This window comes from Phycodurus eques, chromosome 2 (assembly GCF_024500275.1).
Source record: "Phycodurus eques isolate BA_2022a chromosome 2, UOR_Pequ_1.1, whole genome shotgun sequence".
Classification (NCBI taxonomy): domain Eukaryota; kingdom Metazoa; phylum Chordata; class Actinopteri; order Syngnathiformes; family Syngnathidae; genus Phycodurus; species Phycodurus eques.
In genome coordinates this window covers 13,411,242-13,433,228 of record NC_084526.1, presented here as the reverse complement: position 1 = coordinate 13,433,228, position 21,987 = coordinate 13,411,242, and the positions used below count along the sequence as shown (strand labels likewise).

Genomic DNA, 21,987 nt, shown 5'->3' with positions numbered 1-21,987 from the left:
TGGTCACATTCAAGCTTTTAAATGACTTTTGGTTGAAAGATATTTGTTTTTGTTTTACTTTGAAGTACTTTTCAGAACATTGGGAAAAAGCAGTGATTTCTCCAATGAAGGAAAAAGTCTAATAACATATGTAAAACAGCGTAAATGTTTTCATTTTAGAAAAGTGCAACATCAGTTGATGGCCTACAGTAACAGTTTGAACAATATGAATGATTGTTATAAAAGTACTAAGAATAGCATTTGTTATTGCTTTGGCTCCATATGAAGAGCGTGCGCTATTTTCATTTTCCATTTTGTTTTATTTTTGTTTCACTTGCATTGTCATTTCAAAAGAGTTAACAGGTTTGACATACTGCCAAAAGCATAACACTCGCCATGACATCCGCTTGCCAGAGGCTGAGCTACACTGCATTTGCTCACGGAGCAGACGTGGCTCGAGCCTGAAGGCAGTTATACTTCCTGTCCCTTAGCCAATATGCTTTATATCGGAACATGTGGGTTACACCTCTGTTCAGTACATAAAAATCTGAATACAAATACATTTGTTACACAACTCATGGAAACCCTAAAGATTATCCTTGGTCAAAAGCAAAAGACAAAAAGCTTTAGAATATTGCAATATACTGTAGGTCAAAACAGTTTGATGACTATTCTATTTGAGAGTGATTTAACAACAAAGCTATTTGTCTTGACCTCCCTAAAAAAATCTATTAATTATCTTCCAGGGTGTTAAAACCATAACTGGACTGCTCACACTGCACAGTAGGTTTGAGTCATTTCTGTTCTAATAAACTTGCTATTATCGGTAAGCGTGCTCTCAAACTGTTGTCGACTGTCAAAGCAAATCAAGAAGAAAAGGTCATTTTTGCCCTCTGTGGACAAGGAATGCTAATGCTAAAAACGACAACAACAAAAAAGCTCATTTGTAAATCTTATTTTTTTCTGTAATTAATTGAATTAAATCTGTCCATCTATTTTCTGTAGTGATTGACATCATCAGAATTGCGAGTGACCCAGCTAACCATTCAGACTCCCATCTATGGACAATTTAGAGCCTTCAATGTACAGTACCTAACTTTTTGGCTCAAGTCCCATCAAAATCCACATGATTTTTCTTTCTATGTACAGCCTAAGTTGATTTCTAACGTATAGCGTAGTGTTCAGGCATAAATGGAAAAAGGGAAACATTTCTGCAGAATCATACACGCAGTAAAATGGATTTTACCATCCAAAAGTGAAGATGAGGCAAAAGACGACACGTCTGCTGAACCTCTGGGACTTTATTGGCAACAGAATTACAGTGTGAAGTTAAAGAAAAGAGCCAAAGCAGCAGAAAACCCAACAAGCCCAACTTGTCTGTCTTTGCATTTGTGTCAGTATTGTGCAGAACTGCTCGTGCTGTGTTCTATTAACAATACAAACCAATACAATCAGAAGGCATACATCTTTTGAAAACCAGCCTAGAAGACAGAATATAGTAGCACTGTTGTTGCCATGGTGACCCCACTTCACCTCCTTTAGTGGCCCAGCCAGCTCGCTATAGCTACTAATGGCTAACAAATGTCACAGTTCAGAGTTGTATGCAGTGTTTGTAACAACTGAATCCCATGATTTTACATCAGTGTTCAGTTGGTGTCAAACGTACTACAATGGTGAATATTCCCTTTATAGACCGAGAAACCATATTTGGTAACCTAATTGAAAATAATAATAGCAAAGAAAATGCTTAAATTATAATGAAATCTCTTTATTTAAATATGCAGTGTTGTGGGAAAAGTATTTGTCCCCTTCTCAAAGTCTTATTTATTTTTTTGCATAGTTTCATCACTTCAATGTTTAAGACCATCAAATAAATGTAAATATCAGACAAAGATAACCCAAGTAAACATAAACTGCAGTTTTTAAATGGCGATTTTATTTATTAAGGGGAAGAAAAAAAAAATATATATATATATATATATATATATAGTCAAAGCTACCTGTCCTTGTGTGAAAAAGTAATTTCCCCCTAAACTTAACTGGTTGGGCCATCCTCAGCAGCAACAATTGAAAAACGAATGAGCCATTCACATCTCTGCGGCGATATTTGGACCACTCTTCCCTGGAGAAATGTTTTAATTCAGCAACACTGGAGGGTTTTCGAGCATGAACAGCCTTTATAATGTCCTGCCACAGCATTTCAGTCAGATTCAAGTCCGGACTATGACTAGGCCACTCCAAAACCGTTTTTTATTTTTTTTTTTTTTTTTTTTTTTTTATATAAAGTCATTCAGAAGTTGACTTGTGGTCTTTGCTGTCCTTGGCTATCAGAAAAGAAAATGAATGACTAAATAATTTGTTGATTGTTTTTAATGTTATTTTTAATAGTTGGGAGACGCTCTAAATGCTCTGAACTCTTGCTTCCAAAACCAATGTCATAGTGGGTAGAATAATGTTGCCCACAGAATTTGTAGCTCAATTTCCAAAAGTGACATCATGTTGCGCTACTCCATTTTCCCTCATTTGCTAGAAGAAAATGATTAATCAGAAACAATTGACACCATTTTTAAGGGTAATTAATCGATTGATGAATATGCCTATTCCTAATTGTTAATTGAGGGCAAAACTCCTTACGTAACCGAACACAGCCACAAATGAACAAATGTTGGACATGCTTCTTCTCACTTGATGAAAGAGCGACAAGTTGATAATAGACTGTGTGAGTGTAAACTCACCCGGCATTAGCCATGTCGTCTGGTGAGAGAGGAGAGAGTTGTGCTTCTTATTTGTCACTTTTCCACCCGTTAGTCTTTCTGTTCTCGTGCTGTAATGCACCTTTTCACTGCGTGCAGGCTGTTTTCGTGTTGAACCTGCTGGGCAGAATACAATGATAGTGGAAAAAAGAGAGGTATAGTATGCTATATTTGTGTAGCTTGACGCGGCAGTGGTAGGCTGACATTTCCAACATTCAAGGCATTCGAGTTGTGCATCATAATTTATTAAACCTGAGCATTTTGGCCGGCAAGTGAGGTTTTTCCACTCACCAGTCACACATCACATTAGCTTCCTCTGCTCAATTTAATGAGATCCAACACGAGTTGCATTTCATAAATAGATCTGCACTACAAAGAGAATAATACTCGGTTTTGATTGACAGTCAGAGAGGTAGTCATTTAACAAAAAGGTAATGACATTTGATTTAAGAAAAATAAATAATGATGGTATTTATACTACATACTGTACTTATGATGGTTGTAGTTTGCAGTGGTGTAGACTGAGCTGCAGTGAATCATTTGGAACTGTTTCTAATATTTTGGTTTCCTGAGTTACATTACTAATTTCATCATTTGACATTAATATGTAACATACATAATATATAAGACGCACACATAGATGAGAACGCTGCACATCTGATTAGCTCCAATACAACAGTTTAAGACAATCAAGTGGGGTTTTCGTAGCAATGGAAGTTTAAGAGCGAGAAGTGCAACCACAATTATAAAAATTGTTAGTGCATTGCATTGTTGAATTAATACCTAACCATGTCAATCAAAATTATTTTTGGTTTTAGTACACAGGTGGAGGTCAATTCGCGAGCCGTGTCATGAAGCGCTCTGGTTTGGGGGAAACAAATAAACATTTTAACGACGCCGACATTTTGTGTCAAAACTTTTTGATGACTTCCCGGTTGAGGATGTGACCGTATGCTGTCTACAAATGTGCTTTTGTTTTAACGCCCCCAAACTAATAAAAGTGGGTGTCGTGGAAGGAAATATAGCTAATACGTACCTGAGTGGGACTCTCATGGCCGAAGAGTGAAAGCTCCCTCGGGTGAACCTCAAACGCGACACGCATCGTGGCCCGGCATCGTAGTAGTAGCTGCAACCCGGTTTGGTTCCACCACCGGAGCCATGAGATGACGCCGAGCCTCGGCGGAGGGCTTCCCCGGCGAGCTCAGCGGGGGTCCCGCTCAGGATGATGAGGAGGAGGAGGAGGAGGCGGAGGAGGAAGAGGAGGAGGCAACAAGAACGAGGAGCTGTCCGGGTGCTGAGACGGGTATCCGGCTCGCTTCCACGGCAACAATCTGAGCGAATTCTCACCCCAACGCAATAATAAAGATAGTCACCGATGATCCGTGTGACATTTGCATCGCTACGGTCACGACGTGGGGGGGGGGAGAAAGAAAGAAAAGACAAGAAAGAAAATTGCATGCAACCAGCTTCCCTCACGATTGTGGAGAGCCAAATGTTTTTATTAGCTTTACGCCCGATAGGTCGCCCCTCTCGGTTGTCGGGAGCGTTTTGATGGTTTCTAAAAATAAAGCTACTATGGGACGAGGGGCTTCGCCTTCGCAGCAATTGGCTTAAACTGTCGTCATTCATCGGGACGAGCCAGCCGATGGTTCGCGCGCACATCAATCAATGGATGCTGACAATGTACACGCTCGTTACACGTCGTGGGAACTGGAAGAAAAAAAAAAAAAAGCACTTCAACGCTTCACGATTCATTTTGTTTTGGCTCTTAATTTATTTGAGGGCAGATGGAAGCAGATGATTTTGGCACATCGTGTAGAAAAGTGCACTCAGATGAAAAGAACTAACAACAACAACAAAAAAGTGGTCAGTGGTCGTCTGATTAGATTTAGATATATTTTATGTATGGGTTAAAGATATTTGGGCTTTTAACAGTTCCTGTTTTATTTGTAGGAGAATTGCTCGGTGGCAGTATTTGCCTCGGGCTGTGGGTTGCCTACCCCTTTAACATTTGTTACAACCCTTGTATTAGATCTCAACAGCTACCTAACTGAAGTATCTGATGGGTTAAAAAAAAAGAGAGGATTGTTACAGTAATCTGAAGCAAAAAATATCTGAACTCTTCAAAGACAGCAGCAGCTAACCAAATTTGACGCAACAATTATAGATATTGCACCGTTATGACATTAGGAACATGGCAAAAGTCACTTTTTGAGACAAGAAGCATGCCGAACGTTTGAGTTCTGTTTGCTTTCTACAATCTGGCAGTACTAAAACATTTGCCAATCAGGGCATCGTTTACGCATACGTTTTCTCTGTTCCCACAAAAGATTGGGGGTGGAAAAAAAAAAAAAAGCCTTAACGCTGTGCCAGATAAAGGTGTCAATTAAACCCAACAATGGAAAAGGGGCTGTTGCCTCAGGTGGACACTAAATGGACAAAAGTATCATTTTTAGTATTTGTCAATGCAACTCTTGTGTCCAACTTTGTGGTAGCAAATGGGAGAAGGTTTCTCTCTGTTTCCAGTCCATGAAAGGCATGCTTGAATGAGTTAAGTAAGAGACTGACCAAAGAACAGAGATTGTGAGGCAGGTAGAACACCAGTAGGCTCATTTGACCACATCAGAGCCATTAAGATGGGAGATCAGGCATTTATACACTTGGCCCTTTTACACAGAACTCAGCTCCAGCGTCTGGTTTGACATTTAAAAGCCAGTTGTCTCGGAGTGACATTTTCACACAACAGGGTTGGGAGAAGTGAGTGTTAGGTGTTAATCATCACACCCCTGGTACCAACACTAAGGAATACCCTTAAACACAGGTGGTGTCTATCTCCTTTGCTATCTCAGAGAGCAGAAAATTGCCATGTCGACTTTGTTGCTGTTCAGTATGAATGGTCGTGACTTGGCGTGGAAAAAGACAGAAATATGTCGGGGTTTTTTTTGGGCAGTTATACAAGGGGCCTCAGACCACATAAAAGCCATTCAGGATGATAACTACACAGGTATTCCTGTAGGTATAATGGTCAGGCAACCCAATAAATGTGTTCACATAGTGTCACAAAACTGCATTGGCTTAGTGAAAAGAAAGTGACATGCCTCGTACAGGAAGAAAAAGTGCCTTTGCTAGATCAGAACCTCTTGAACAATAACGTAGGATTTGTTTGTTTAAGCGAAAACCCTGTAAGGTGACCGAAGATCCGCCTCAAATGTTTGGGCAAAATATTTACACATTTTACACAGTAGGACACTAAAAGAGATGCTCCGTATTACCCGATTGTAGCTATTAATAGGGACACAATAGAGTCCCAGCAGTTGCCATTAAAATGACAGCTGAAGGGATAACTCAGATGCTTTCCAGCATGGTCAAATGTTAGTTTGTTTTTAATCCGTCAACCCAGATGGACCAGCGTCATGACAGTGGTGTACTCGTGCTGCAGACATTCCGTGTCTGCGTCACACAGCGTGTAGTCGTCTTTGACGATGCGGTCGCAACCAATCTCGCCGTTGCCGAAAAGGCCAAAGAGCGGCACGCCAGGGAAGACCTTTTGGAAGGCGTCGGCCTCCACGTTGCTCTGGTTGTTGTAGTAATTCTGGCCTCGGCCCACGCACGCAAACATGAAGCCCAGCGTGTTCCTCTCTGGGATTTTGGCTGCTTTCAGCCTGCGAATGGTGGCTTCGGCCAACTTGGGGCTGCTGACATCCTGGTCCAAGAGTACTGAGGCGCCCTGCACTTTGGGGCCACTCAGGGCCAGGCCCACCACGCCGTATGCGCCCCTGCTACAACTACAGAGAACAGGAATGTTATCAAAGATGGAACAATACAATGCCCACGCTCGCATTTATCAATTTAAAGCATTGGCAGTCATATACATACTGTATACACACTGGATTTCCTCAAAACATGGCCTCTGTTCAGTGTGTGCCAATTAATCATATATGTACTAGGGGTTGAACAACAGTCAATTAAACTGGATATTCAGCAAAGCTCAATAAAGGCATTGCTTGTTAATAGGAAATTATTATTTACTCTGAGGTGTACGCACTCACGCGTGTCGCCTGTCAGTGTGTTCAACATGTGCCATACACTATATTGCCAAAAGTATTCGCTCACCTGCCTCGACTCATATGAATTTAAATAATGTCCCATTCTTAATCCACAGGGTTTAATATGACGACAGTCCACCCTCTGCAATTATAACATCTAAAACTCTTCTGGAAAGGCTTTCCACAAGGTTTAGGAGTGTGTCAATGGGAATTTATGACCATTTTACCAGAAGCGCATTTGTGAGGTTATACACTGATGTTGGACGAGAAGGCCTGGCTCTCAGTCTCTGCTCTAATTCATCCAAAAGTGTTGTAAAGGGTTGAGGTCAGGATTGTGCAGGCCAGCAAAGTTCTTCCACATCAAACTCTCAACACATGCATGTCTTTTTGAACAATGATTTGTCCACTGATGCACAGTCATGTTGGAACAAGAAGAGGCCATCTCCAAACTGCTCTCACAAAGTTGGAAATGTCCAAGATATTTGCCCCTGAGCTCCAGGGAAAGGTACTCTGAATACTTCAGCATACCAAGAGATTTTGGAAAGTCAAATAGTTTGGGGATTACCCCTTCCTGTTCCAACATGTCTGTGCACAAAGTGCACAAAGCAAGGCCCATAAAGACATGGATGAGAGAATTTGGTATGGATGAACTGCAGAGAGTTGTGCCCTCAACCCGATAGAACACCTTTGAGGTTGATTTCGAGCATACAGTCAGCCAGGCCTTCTCGTCCAACATCAGTGTGTGACCTCACAAATATGCTCCAGGAAGAATGGACAAAAATTCCTAGAAACTCCTAAATCTTGTTGAAAGCCTTCCCACAAGTGTTGAAGCTGTTATAGCTACAAAGGGTAGACTGACATCATATTAAATAGACTTTACACTGATCTGATTGGCTTGATCGGTATCAGATGATAATTAGCATTTTATGCTGATCGGCCAATCGGCGAGCCGATCAATAACGCCATCAGTCGGCTCCGCCAAAGAGATTTTCTCCCAAGTCGCCGTTGTGTATGAATCCAAAAGTTAGTTTATTTTTAGCCTTGTCATGTGTCTTGTGGCGTAATACTGTAACTATCTGACGGCCAATAAAGTTTTTTCCATCTTGTCGGTGAAAAAACATCGTTGGTGTAGGACTATTTTGCGGTGTCTCAGACAAACAACACGTAACGTATTTGCAGTTATGTGCACAACTGAAGTATGCCGTGGGGAACGTCATCTAAATGCTTCAACACAACAAACCTGAAGAATGTACACGAGGAGGAGCATGCCGTGTTCAAGCAACGCAGCGTGAAAACAAAAAAACAAACAAACAAAAAAGGAAATGCCAAACGGACGCAAACTCTGGACAACACCTGTCCATATAGCCGGCCGGGACAGTGAGAAAGTTAGAGTAAGCATGTCATTAACAGTATTTGTTACAGTAATTTAATTGCAATAAAGTAATTTAACTACAGTAAGTTATAACCCACTATTTATACTCATGTTGTAACGTTGATCGAAACTTATGTCAGTGGCCAAATGCTAGAGAATACTTTACGATACTCAGTATACAAGTATATACAATAAATGAACAAGTCATGTAAATAAACACATTGCTCCATCTTGTGATCGGATCAGTGATCGGTCCCAAAAAACCTGATCGTGTAAAGCCTAATATTAAACCATATGGATTTAGAAAGGGATATCACTTAAAATCATATATGAGTCAAGGCAGGTGAGCGAATACTTTAAGCAATATAGTGTATTTTGCACGTGTCATAATTTCGATGTTTCGCCTGAAACCTTTTGGCGGACAGTTTTGGTGCGTCACTAGTTACATTTTTACAATGTCTATCAAAATTGGATCTTCTACTTTCCCTCCAATAAACAGCCTCTTTTTCTCCCTATGGGGAGAATGATAACAGTCGGTGCCTCTAGGTGGTAGTAATTACAACTTTGGGTGGTGGTCTAATACATTTAAGCAATTTATAGCATTTAAGCAACATACTTGGGGAAAACAGAAACAAACATTATTTAGCATAAAATTGATTGTACAATTAAAGGCGTCACCCCTAATAAGCGCCTTGTGCGTTCTGTTGCGTGAGTAAACGGCCCTTGCCACTGCATGAGGAAACAGTGCAAAAATGCTGCTTATTGTTTCTTACCAGAGCTTGGAGGGAAATACACTTTCTACCAGTCCGCCAGCGATCACAGCTTTGCTCTTGGCCAGAGGCTCCAGGATTTGGCCGAGGAAGCGCGCCCCTCCAGATTTATACGCCTCGTACACAAACAGGAGAACCACTCGCAACTCTGGGTTGTCGATTAGTCCTATTGGCACAACCCCATCAGCAAAATTGAATACACTTCAGGAGACATTATACTTTTGCAGTAGTCAGCTGACTACCACTTTTAAGGAGCAATAAACAATATTGGCAAAGGTATTCGCTCAACTGCCTTGACTCAGATATGAATTTAAATGACATCCCATTCTTAATCCATAGGGTTTAATGTGACATTCATCCACCCTTTGGAATTAAAAAATCATAAACTTGTCTGGGAATGTTTTCCATAAGGTTTAGGAGTCTGTTTATGGCAATTTATGAAGGGGCCATCTGCAAACTGTTCCCACAAAGTTGGAAACATCCAAAATATTAGCCCCCCGTGCTCCAGGGAAAATAACTCTGAATGCTTCAGCATACCAAGAGGTGAGCAAATACTTTTGGCAATATAGTGTATCTCTACTTACTGTGATGTAAAGTTGCATGTGAATTGTCAAATCATAATGACAACAATGTACCATCATTTCTCATGTATAATGCGCATTTTTTACCCCCCAAAATTGTCAAAAGTCAATAGTGCGCATTATACATAGGTATAGGAGAAAATGAAAAAGACTCACATTTTATAAATGTATGCCAACGCCCCCTATAGGTTATGAAAAAGTTGTTTCAGAATTTGTGAAATGTTGTTTTTATAATACGACTGATGACTGAACAACAACCATCATTTATTTCTTTATTGGTTATGTTTTGTTTAATGATAATGCGTTTCTGAAATGCTTGACAGTTTAATTTGAATCCCTTTAAAATAAAATTAAATGTGTTTCGCCTGGTCCTTCATGTTTTCTGAAAAGAATTGCACACATCTTACAAATTCTGCCTGGGTAATCAAATATATGAGCACAACTGTGTGTTTTCTCATTTACTAAATAAAAGTAGGGCTATGAATTTCAAAGTAAAAGCAAGTAAATAAAACGAAAGTATGTGTTCAAATAAATTGCTTAACTTCAGAATAATTATTTGAAAAAAAACTAACAAAATACAGAATACTTCATGTTTTGATCCTATGGGTAGAAGCAAAATCATGGATTGTAAAAATGCATGATACATAGGTTGAAGGGTTTTCCAGAATTTCGAGGTCAACTTTGGGGGTGCGCATTATACATGAGAAATTACAGTAGGTTTTTCTTTTTAGGTTGTGTTTCTTAAGGCTTAGGCACACCGAGCAACGCGGCTGAACCCAACTGAACTGTCGTGCAGTCCGCGTGGCTTGGCAACTGTTTTTATGAGCGGCAGATCACAGTTGGCCACTGATTTTGCCACAATGCAAAATTTTAATCGCCGCCGCACACAGTCGAAGATTACAGCCAATCAAAATGCATATAAGCTTACACTCACGCTAAAAATAGATTTCCGGGTTTTAAGTGAGCAAGACAGAATGGCAGTCGCACAGACCCCAAGCTATATAAATACAGTATATAAAGTAGGCTTTACACGATCAGGATTTTTGGGGCCGATCACCGATCAGCAAGTTTAAATAAACAATAACCGATCACCGATCCGATCACAAGAAGGAGCAATGTGTCTATTTACATGACTTGTTCATGTATTGTATATACTTGTGTACTCTATACTGTATCCATCCATCCATTTTCTGTACAGCTTATCCTCACAAGTGTTGCGGCCGTCCCAGCTCAAATTATTCTCGAGCATTTTAGACAAAAGTTAAAACACCAATGACCTCTTGGGGACATTCAAGGATTGGCCACTGACATAAGTTTAAGTCAAATCAACATTACATGACAGAAATAATGGGTCCTAACTTACTGTAATTAACTTACTTTATTGCAATTAAATTACTTTAATAAACACTGTTAATGACATGCTTACTCTAACTTTCTCACTGTCCCAGCTATATTGACGGGTGTTGTCCAGAGTTCGAATCTGTTTGACTTCTTTTTTTTTTTTTTTTTCTCCCCACGCTGCGTTGCTTGAACGCGGCATGCTTGTCGTGTACATTCTTCAGGTGCTCGATCAAATTTGTTGTGTTGAAGCATTTAGATGACGTTCCCCACAACGTACTTCAGTGGTGTTATTGGTCTGAGACACCACAAAATAGTCCCACACTGACGACGTGTTTTTTCGCCGACATGATTGAAAAAAACCTTATTGGCCGTCAGATAGTTACAGTACTGCGCAATAAGACACGTGACAAGGCTGAAAAATAAACTAGCTTTTGGATTCATACCCGACGAAGACGCGGAGTTAAATGTCTTGTGCGGAGCCGATCGATGACGTCATTGGTCGGATCGGCGACTTATAACATGAAAGCCGATCAGCCGATGAGCATAAAATGCTAATTATCGGCCGATACAGATAACACCGATCAGATCGGCGTAAAGTCTAATATAAAGTATCAAATATTGTTTACCTAAACAATACTTACCTATTTGCATAATTTCTAATGTGCTAGTGGATAAAAAAGTGAAGCTTGTGGCCCAAATACGGTATATAGCTTGTTGGGTTACGTCCAAATAAATGGAAATCAAAAGAGACTTAATATATCCACACCCTTGCTTTTATTCTCACCCGCAACCACTCTGAGCAACCCGCTTCGTAATTAAGTACAATGTACTGTCATCCTCAGCAGCAACAACTGAAATCAAACGTTTTGTATAACTGGCAATGATTATTTCATATCTCTGTGGAGATATTTTTGGCCCACTCTTCCTTGCAGAATTGTTTGAATTTAGGGTTTTCGAGCATGAACAGCCTTTTTAAGGTCACGCCACTGTATTTCGATCGGATTAAAGTCTGGACTTTGACAAGGCCACTCCAAAACCATTTTATTTTTCTTTAAGCCATTCAGAAGTTGAGTTGCTGGTGTGTTTTGCATCATTACCCTGTTGTAGAACCCAAGTGTACTACAGCTTGAGGTCATAAATTGATGGCCGAACATTCTCCTTTAGGATTTTCTGTCAAAGAGCAGAATTCATGGTTCCACCAATCACAGCAAGTTGTCCAGGTCCTGAAAGAGCATTCCAGTCTGAGACCATGACACTACCACCACCATGATTGTTGGTATGATGTTCTTTTTCTGAAATGCTGTGCTAAATTTATGCCTGACGTAACGAGACACTCACCTTCCAAAAAGCTCAACTTTCCTCTCGTCAGTCCTTATAATATTCTCCCAAAAATGTTGGGAATCATTCAAATGTTTGCAAAAGTAAGACGAGCCTTTATGTTCTTTTTGGTCAGTGGTGGTTTGCACCTTGGAACTCCGCCATTGATGCCATTTTTGCCATTTTTGCCCAGTCTCATCCTTACTGTCGGGACCTGCAGTTCTTTAGAAGTTGTTGATTCCTAAAGCTTTCGCAATGGCTTTTGTAACCCTTTCCAGACTGATAGATGTCAATTACTTTATTTCTCGACTGTTCCGGAATGTCTTTGAATTTATTTCTTTTGTCGCAGCTTTTTTCGATCTTTTGTCCGATTTAAACAGGTCTGGAAATAATCAGGTTTGGGTGTGATCAGTGAAAATTAACCAAAAATTGTGATTAACCACAATTAATTCATGATTTAACAAAGGCCCGCAACCCTAGTGAGGATAAGCGGTACAGAAAAATGGATGGATGGATTAACAAGGGGGGTAATTTTTCACACAGGGCCAGATAACTGAATATTTTTTTCCCTTAATAAATGAAATAATTTAAAAACAGCAGTTTAAGTTCACTTGGCTTATATTTGTCTGATATTTACATTTGTTTGAAACAAAGTGGGGAAACTATGCAAAAATATGAGAACTTGAGAAGGGAACCAATACTTTTTTAAGGGCACTGTATATAGCCTCAACTGCCTATACAGGCTCACTGTTCAGGGCGTTTATATAGCCAATCGCTCAATGTGCAGGGGTGAGTCTGCAACTCTCATTTTTATGTGATGGTCCCGTACAATCTGGTTAGCAGTGTGTGGCAGGCCTTATCAAAACTACTACAGAATGGCATGTGAGTCTCCACTCACCCGCTTCTTTCAGAGCGCTTGGGGAGAGAGACTTCTGGCAAAAGTGAAAAGGCCTGATGTGGACGCCCTCCATGCTTGGGAACATGATGGCAAAGCCGGCCTCTCCTTCCTGATGCTCTTCTGGGGGCCTGGAGCGAGAGCCACTGGGTGTTACTGCAAACAGACACAGACTCAACATATCAAATGCAGCCCCTTAGTTACGAGTATTCTGTTTGCACAAGATATGACTACAATACACTGGAATATTTTGTTAAAATTATGCCCTTGAAAATATACTGTAGTAATGTTATTGCCAGCAAATGTATGAATGATTATGAATGAATTTTTAAAAATTCTCTACATTGGGACCAAGAATCACTGGTCTCCGGCTGGCTTTAAAGTATGGAACCCTAGTATAGAATATTTTAAGTCGCAAATTTCTTGCGTGTACAATTTAGTGTCTTGGGTGTGAGATGCATACGCAAGGTATGGTTGTGCTTTACTGAAACACGTCAACCCTCCTTCTCATCTTTCTTTAGTTAGATCACTCTGGAGCTCTTGGTGCACAATAAAACAAATAGGAATTAATCTTACCTGTAGCTTCTCCATGTACAAACTCTGAAAGCTGTTTTGCTGATGTGCTAAAGAAAGTGTACATTACAGGAAACATTTTACATGCGGGTGTCTCATTTCTCCCACATGCTGCACTATGTGGACAACTTTTCAATGGCCTGCAGTCCATAACCAACATGCATAAATAACTTGTACTTCAGGCTACAATAAAACCTATTATGTCATCCCAGTCTTCATACATTGTCATAGATAATCCAATCACAGATTTCCTCCAATTGAATTAGAACAAAAGCGATCTCGCGATGACCCGCTCCCCAAGCAGAAATATCACCAATAAATGTGTTATGGCAAACAGCCGGGCCACCATTAGCCCTGATCGACAACAGCGGCCTGACAAGCCATCATCCCCGCCAAGGAGAGCCGGCCTGATGGAGAGTCACTTCTCTGCAGGATTGTGATTATGTGGAGAAATGGTGAGCGTGGGGTGCCGCAGACGAGGCCATCTATCAGGGGAGGGGTGTGGGGGGCCGGAAGAGAAGGCATGCAAGGTGCCAGCCTGCTTCTGACTCCGTACCAGCGGCGTGGATTGATGTCGAGCCGTCTGCGGGAAAGTGGGTGATGCCTCTTCTCAAGTTGCCTGCAAGGAGTCTATTATTCCAGCACCAAATTTGTCAGTGCTTTTTCTGCTGTTTGGGGAGCCCGCTGCCCACAGTTGCCAAGGAAACCCATACTGTGATTGCCGTTTGTCTTTTGTTTGCTGTTCATTTGGCAGTGTTCGTGCTGCCCATTCGCCAACTCGCCAATGGCTATTTGAAACAGGATGTGGCGATGCGAATATTGCCCACGTTTTCCATGCTGGCCAATCAAAATCATCAGCATCAAAAGCCCTGCCTGATAAAACTTTAAGTGAACACGCTCATTCTTGCATGTGTGAACTGTGTTAGTGGTAGGGGTACCCAATATTGGGAAAAATGACATTGAGAGTTTTTTATACTTGCGATATATATTTCGATGTGAAATAATACAGGATCAGTGTTAGGAAAGTTAATTTTCTCCGCGAAATAGTTCAAAGTTCAGTTCACAATTCCAAAAATGAACTAGTTCAGCTCATAGTTCATAATTTTGAACTAAGTTCACCAGTTCAAAAATGAACTAGTTCATAGTTTTTTTTTTTAATATTGTATGTTGCTGACAGGCGATTACCCTCAAACAACAAGCATTTCACTCGTTTCACTCTCCACTTTATACTCGGCTGACACGGACAGCAGTGCTATGGCTACTGGCAAGAGCATCATTATATTGCAAGTATTATTTACAAGGCATGAAGTTAAAACAATCAGTCAATATTCTTCTGTGATGACATTAAATAAAGATTTGTTATTCATATGAATTCATCATAACATTTACACCTGTCCTACAAGAAAAAGTTGTTTATTGTCTGTAGTGGCTGTATCCAATGTTTTGCTGGTTATACGATAGCAAAGCAAAGCAAATTTATTTATATAGCACATTTCATATACAAGGTGACTCCATTTGCTTTACATGATTAAAAGCATTTTTTAAAAAGAGACAAAAGAACAGCTTATAAACATTTAAAAGAATTCAGAATTCCATTTGTGTGCAGCATAACAGCTAAATGCTGCTTCACCATGTTTGCTTTGGACTCTGTGTCCCAGTATTTGACCCGAGTCTGCAGATCTCAGAGCCCTACTGGGTTTATATTCTTTTAGCATTTCTTTCATGTATTCAGGACCTAAACCATTTAGTGACTAATAGACCATTAGCAGAACTTCAAAAACTATTCTAAAGCTGACTGGGAGCCTGTGTACGGACTTTAGAATTGGAGGAATATGTTCTGACCTCTTTGTTCTGGTCAGAACCCGAGCAGCATCATTCAAGGCCCCAAGATACTTGAACTCCTCCACTTGGGGCAGGATCTCATCCCCGACCTTGAGAGGGCACGCCACCCTTTTACGACTGAGGACCATGGTCTTAGATTTCGGAGGTGCTGATTTTCATCCCAGCCGCTTCACACTCGAACTGCTCCAGTGAAAGGTGGAGGTCACGGCTTGATGAAGCCAACAGAACCACATCATCAGCAAAAAGCAGAGATGCAATACTGAGGCCACCAAAACGCACCCCCTCTAAGCCTCGGCTGCGCCTAGAAATTCTGTCCATAAAAGTTATGAACAGAATCGGTGACAAAGGGCAGCCTTGGCGGAGTCCAACCCTCACCAGAAACGAGTCCGACTTACTGCCGGATATGCGGACCAAACTCTGACTCGAGTCGTACAGGGACCGAACAGCCCGTATCAGGGGTTCAGTAGCCCATACTCACAAAGCACCCCCCACAGGACCCCCCGAGGGACACGGTCGAACGCCTTCGCCAAGTCCACAAAACACATGTAGACTGGTTGGGCGAACTCCCATGCACCCTCGAGGACCCAGCCAAGGGTGTAGAGCTGGTCCACTGTTCCACGGCCAGGACGAAAACCAAACTGCTCCTCCTGAATCTGAGATTCAACTACCCGACGGACCCTCCTCTCCAGCACCCCTGAATAGACCTTACCAGGGAGGCTGAGGAGTGTGATCCCCCTGTAGTTGAAACACACCCTCCGGACCACCACCCCAGTTTGCCAATCCAGAGGCACTGTCTCCGATGTCCACGCGATGTTGCAGAGGCGTGTCAACCAGGACAGTCCCACAACATCCAGAGCCTTGAGGAACTCCGGGCGAATCTCATCCAGCCTCGGGGCCTTGCCACCGAGGAGCTTTTTAACCACCTCGGTGACCTCAACCCCAGAGATAGGAGAGCCTGCCTCAGAGAACCCAGACTCTGCTCCCTCATGGGAAGGCGTGTCGGTGGAATTGAGGAGGTCTTCAAAGTATTCTCCCCACCGGCTCACAACGTCCGGAATGGGGGTCAGCAGCGCCCCATCCCCACTATACACAGTGTTGATGGTCCACTGCTTCCCCCTCCTGAGACGCCGGACCAGAATTTCCACGAAGCCGTCCGGAAGTCTTTCTCCATGGCCTCACCGAGTTTTTGTTTCAGCGACCACCAAAGCTGCATTCCGCTTGGCCAGCCGGTACCCATCAGCTGCCTCAGGAGTCCCACATGCCAAAAAGGCCCGATAGGACTCCTTCTTCAGCTTTACGGCATCCCTCACTGTTGGTGTCCACCAACGGGTTCGGGGATTGCCGCCACAACAGGCACCGACCACCTTACGGCCACAGCTCCGGTCGGCCCGCTCAGCAATGGAGGCGCGGAACATGGTCCACTCAGACTGGATGTCCCCCGCCTCCCCCGGAACATGAGCAAAGTTCTGTCGGAGGTGGGAGTTGAAACTCCTTCTGACACGGGATTCCGCAAGACGTTCCCAGCAGACCCTCACAATAAGTTTGGGGCTGCCACGTTGGACAGGCATCTTCCCCCAACATCGGAGCCAACTCACCACCAGGTGGTGATCACTTGACAGCTCCGCCTCTCTCTTTACCCGAGTGTCCAAGACATGCGGCCGCAAGTCTGATGACACGACCACAAAGTCGATCATCGAACTGCGATCTAGGGTGTCCTGGTGCCAAGTGCACCTGTGGACACCCTTATGCTTGAACATGGTGTTCGTTATGGACAATCCGTGATGTGCACAGAAGTCCAATAACAGAACACCGCTCGAGTTCTGATCGGGGGGGGGGGCGTTCCTCCCAATCACGCCCTTCCAGGTCTCACTGTCATTGCCCACGTGAGCATTGAAGTCCCCCATCAGAACGATTGAGTCCCCAGCGGGAGCGCTCTCCATGTATTGTACTCGTCATAGGGGTTTTTGGTTTTGGGGTTATTTTAATTGTAACATTTTATTTCAATAACACAGGTGTCACTAATGATCATTCCCAACAAACTCTGCCTTGCAACGAGTGACCATGCCCGCTAGCTGGCTGAAGTTCTTGCTGAATAACGAAGGGTCACAAACGATGGTGCCCAACAATCTCTGCCCAGCAATAAGTGACCATGCCTGCTTCCTAGTGTACCTTTTATAGAGTATGAATAATGCAGAAGCACAAATGATGGTGCCTTACGATCTCTGACTGGCGGCAAGTGACCATGCCTGCTCGCTGTCTGAACTTAATTGCGAGTACAAGGGTTGGAATCTCTGGAACAAGAGGAAGCAAACTTACAGACAATGCCCGGTGTTGCGATGCCCATGACGTCACAATTCTTCGGGAAGACCTCAATGAGTTCCTCAACTGGACTGTGGCGGCTCCTCTTTGCTTTGGAAGAAAATAAATTATAGTTTACAGCTGTATTGTAGTTATCAAACATGCAACAAAACACTGTTGGAGCATTGGATACAAACATTTCTTCTGTCTGTGGCAGTAACCTGGAAGCTTGAAGGCCTCCCAGTCCATCATCGCTAGGACCGTTTTGGGCAGGAGAAACACTTTCTGTAAAGACAAGTAAAGTGCTTGTGTTAAAACAACACACATTCAGGTTTATCAATGCATATATGTGTCTCATTAGAACTTTTCTTTTTGTGTATCATTCCCTTTTGGTAGATTGTATGGATGTATGTTTTTAGTAATAATACAGTCATTTTGTGTGCTAACGTAAAATGGTCACATTCCATCAAATGTACCACATACAATGCCGTGAAAAAGTATTGGCCCCCTTCTCAAATTCTCGTTCGTTTAAGGCTTGCTTGAGGTATGTTCACATACTTTTAATACGATACGGTTCGCAAGCAGGGAACAAAAATGTTATGTAGCCTAGCAAGCTAGTGGTACCACGAACGGTTGAACGTAAACATGCCGCCGTTCTGTCGAATCATGCTCTAAAGTTTCGGTGTGGGTGAAGTAATTAATTGCAGTAAGTTAGCACCCATTATTTCTGTCATGTTGTAATGTTGGTTTGACCTGACTGATTATAATACACGATCTGACTACAGCAGTGATTTCCAACCCTTATGGAGCCAAGGAACATATTTTACAATTGAAAAATCTCACAGTCACAAAAAGTGGATACATTAATTACTGTATGCACTTCCTGCCATCTAATAGAAGACCATTTATCATTTGTTCTGTCCATCACTATGCCTCACTGGCATAAATAGATGAACAAAGATACATTATTGTTGTAAATATAATTTTTTGAACAATTAAGTACACAAGAATTTACAGTAAATGAACAGGTCATTTAAATAGACACATTCCTCCATCATGTGATCGGATCGGTTATCGATCCCAAAAATCCTGATCGTGTAAAGCCTAATAAATATATCCATATATCCCCATCTATTTTCTGTACGGCTTATCCTCACTAGGGTCGCGGGCGTGCTGGAGCATATCCCAGCTATCTTCGGGCAAGAGGCAGGGTGCACCCTGAACTAGTCCCCAACCAATCGCAGGGTACATAGAAACAAACAACCATTCGCACTCACATTCACACCTATGGGCAATTTAGAGTCTTCAATTAACCTACCATGCATGTTTTTGGGATGTGGGAGGAAACCGGGGTACCCGGAGATAACCCACACAGGCACGGGGAGAACATTCAAACTCCACACATGTGGGGCCGGGATTTGAACCCCGGTCCTCAGAACTGTGAGGCCGATGTGGTGACCAGTCGAGCACCGTGCCGCCATATAGATATCTATCTATCCATCTATATATATATTTTTGTGCACATATGCATGTATAACTATATACATACACATATGCACCAATACACGGTGGACAACTGGTTAGAGCGTCTGCCTCACAGTTCTGAGGACCATGCATGTTCTCCCCCTGTCTGCATGGGTTTTCTCCGGGCACTCCGGTTTCCTCCCACATCCCGAAAAACATGCATGAATCAACCAGTTCAGGGTGTACCCCGCCTCCTGCCCGATGACAGCTGGGATAGGCTCCAGCACTCCGCGACCCTAGTGAGGATAAGCGGCTCAGAAAAAGGATAGATGGATGGATGGATATGCACCAATATTTGAAAAGATTTGGATGCACACTCTATTTTTAATGCATTGTCAAAGTATCGGCTCTGAACTCTGTATTGGCAGATCCTTAAAATCAAAGACTCTGATGTTTGCGACATCCCTAATTATTTTGATTGATATTTAAATCACAATTAATAAACACCGTTATTCGTTGTTTTAAAACTTAGTATTCATTCAACTACCAAAACTCAACTTAAAATATAACTTCAAAGAAAAAAAAACAGAAAATATATTAATAAGTCAAAAATAATATATTAAAATAATATATTTTTTTTTAATTAAAAATAACTCGCTGCTGTTCCTGATGTGCGCACTGTGGCCTCTTATAGGTCAGAGGACAAAGATTTTAAAAGATTTCTTGATAACTCTAGAACCCCTTTACAAACCACCACTGCCGTTTCGAAGTGATTATAAAGCAGATATACAGCAGTTAAATCCATAAACATGATGCAGAATGCACCTTCTGCTTTTTGCATCCTGCGTCTTCCGGTCTTCGTCTCTTTCCGGCGCGGTGACGTCACACAAGCCAAACATCCTGTTCATTCGGCATTGTGTGCTATTGTTCCTGCCCTTGTATATTTGTTGTCGTATGATTTAACGATGTCACGATGCTTTATTGTGTGGCATTTGATTGTACAAATGGTTCAGGCAGTGGCAAGAGGTTTTTTTTTGGCTTTCCAAGTGAAAACGGAATACGTGACCAGTGGCTGGGGAAATCGACGGGGGAAGAAATGTGGTCAGCCATGGGTGCCTAGTTACCATTCCAAACTGTGCTGCTCACTTTGAACCGGCGTGTCTTGAAAAAGGCTGAGCAGAAAGCATTGGATAGAGGCAGAAGCTGAAACCAGCTGCGGTACAAACTATTTTTCCTACGGCCATTGGGACCTCAACCGGCAACAACAGAACAAAATCAAAATCAAAAGCACTGGGGAGTAGGAGGAAAAATGACCCACGCAGTAATTTTCAGTACTGACATCTGTACTTTTGCCTATACGACAAGCCAATAGACACGGCAAAGACTTCTGTACTGTACTTCTGTACAGCTGCTACTTGGCTGCTCGTCGTTGTCACTGTCTGATCGGCTCAAACGTACGCTTTGACGATGCCAAGTTCAGTTGGGTGCTCCTGTATGTCGAACTCCTCCTCCTCCACATATTCCAACACGTTGCTCGCCATTGCGTGTAGTGTGTAGCGTGCTGTGCTTGACAATTTCAACGTCACTTGTGTTAGCCCTTGCGGTGGATAGAGTAACCACACCCCGGTGTCTTGAGCTTTGGGTATGTTCTGGGAGGACTCAATATGCGTCATAAAAACATAATTTTTACCTAAACTATGGTTGAAAACTTGCTGGACGTTACATGCATGTATTACATAACATATAAACAATGCAAATATGAATTTTAACTGACCCCATAACATTTTTGTCATCTGACCTTTAAGGGTAGCGTGATGCACACGGAGATACATTAAGATTTAAAAATCAATAAAAACAAAACAAAAATGTGTTAAGTCACACTTCAACTTTAATAACTCGTTTTCACAGATTAGGCAGAATAATTATGTCTGTGAACTAGTTTGTGCAGCAACATAAGAATACTATACGTTATATATTTATGGCCCAGAAGTGTTTTGGATACAAATATTTACTGTAATTAAGACTTTACTATTTACTTTACGGCATGTTCCGACTTACGTACACAGGAACATAACTCCGTGTGTGTTATAATGACTTTACCTCCACCTCCTCAGCCAAGGTTTTGCAGAGACTATGCACCTCCGTGGTGGAGGGCCCACAGGCCGACACCCATGTCAGCTGCTGCTGAGTTCTCAGCACTCTGCGGGCACAGTTGCTCCAGAGCCTGCACACACTTTGTAAGAGAACCACACCAACACATGGTTAGCATACGTAGCGAGGGAGACATTTCGCGCTTCTGACAACTGAGTGTTTAAAAGAAACACAATTTAGTTTAAATTGACACCAGCAATACAATGTCCTAAAAGTGGTTTCAAGTCACATAACACTTTCACTTCCCCCAAACAGCCATGTTGAGCATCTGTCGAGTTTGCTACTTTTGGCAAGAAAACATGCTTCGTTACCTTGCGATTACGAGAAGAGACTTGGTCGGCACGAAGGTAAGAATTCGTTCGACGACCTCCACAACGTTGCTGAGTACGTATGTCGCCTTGGTATCTGGTGTAGATATGTCGGAACCGGGATTATCGTCCATTTTCTCTTGAATATTTGATTTCAATAAACAACGCTGCCCTGCCATGTAACTTCACATTTGACCCGGAAATGCTGCGAGGAGGGCCATCAATAGACAACACTACCCCTATTGGCCAGGAGGACGTTTGTGAGTAAAGCTTTTCCGTGTCAAGATAAACGATTAA

The 21,987-nt window shown here is 42.2% G+C and overlaps 2 protein-coding genes across 2 annotated transcripts in view; both read right to left on the bottom strand.

The window, feature by feature from the left end:
- Nucleotides 1-4,343, bottom strand: part of LOC133397281 (transmembrane protein 266-like) — a 60,121-nt gene extending 55,778 nt beyond the window's left edge. The window contains exons 1-2 of the mRNA XM_061667980.1: nucleotides 3,769-4,343; nucleotides 2,715-2,849 (exon numbers count right to left, since the gene is read on the bottom strand). Of these exons, the coding sequence (XP_061523964.1) occupies nucleotides 2,715-2,728 (14 nt within the window). The 5' untranslated portion in view covers nucleotides 2,729-2,849; nucleotides 3,769-4,343. The remainder of the gene's footprint in view (nucleotides 1-2,714; nucleotides 2,850-3,768) is intronic.
- A 142-nt stretch (nucleotides 4,344-4,485) lies between these two features.
- Nucleotides 4,486-21,884, bottom strand: fbxo22 (F-box protein 22). Its single transcript, XM_061667992.1, has 7 exons — nucleotides 21,694-21,884; nucleotides 21,332-21,464; nucleotides 17,965-18,052; nucleotides 17,786-17,878; nucleotides 13,058-13,210; nucleotides 8,924-9,086; nucleotides 4,486-6,517 (listed from the first exon to the last, which is right to left on the bottom strand). The coding sequence occupies exons 1-7, from the start codon at nucleotides 21,867-21,869 to the stop codon at nucleotides 6,124-6,126; spliced, it is 1,200 nt and encodes a 399-aa protein (XP_061523976.1). The 5' UTR covers nucleotides 21,870-21,884; the 3' UTR covers nucleotides 4,486-6,123.
- Between the last annotated feature and the right edge of the window lie 103 nt (nucleotides 21,885-21,987).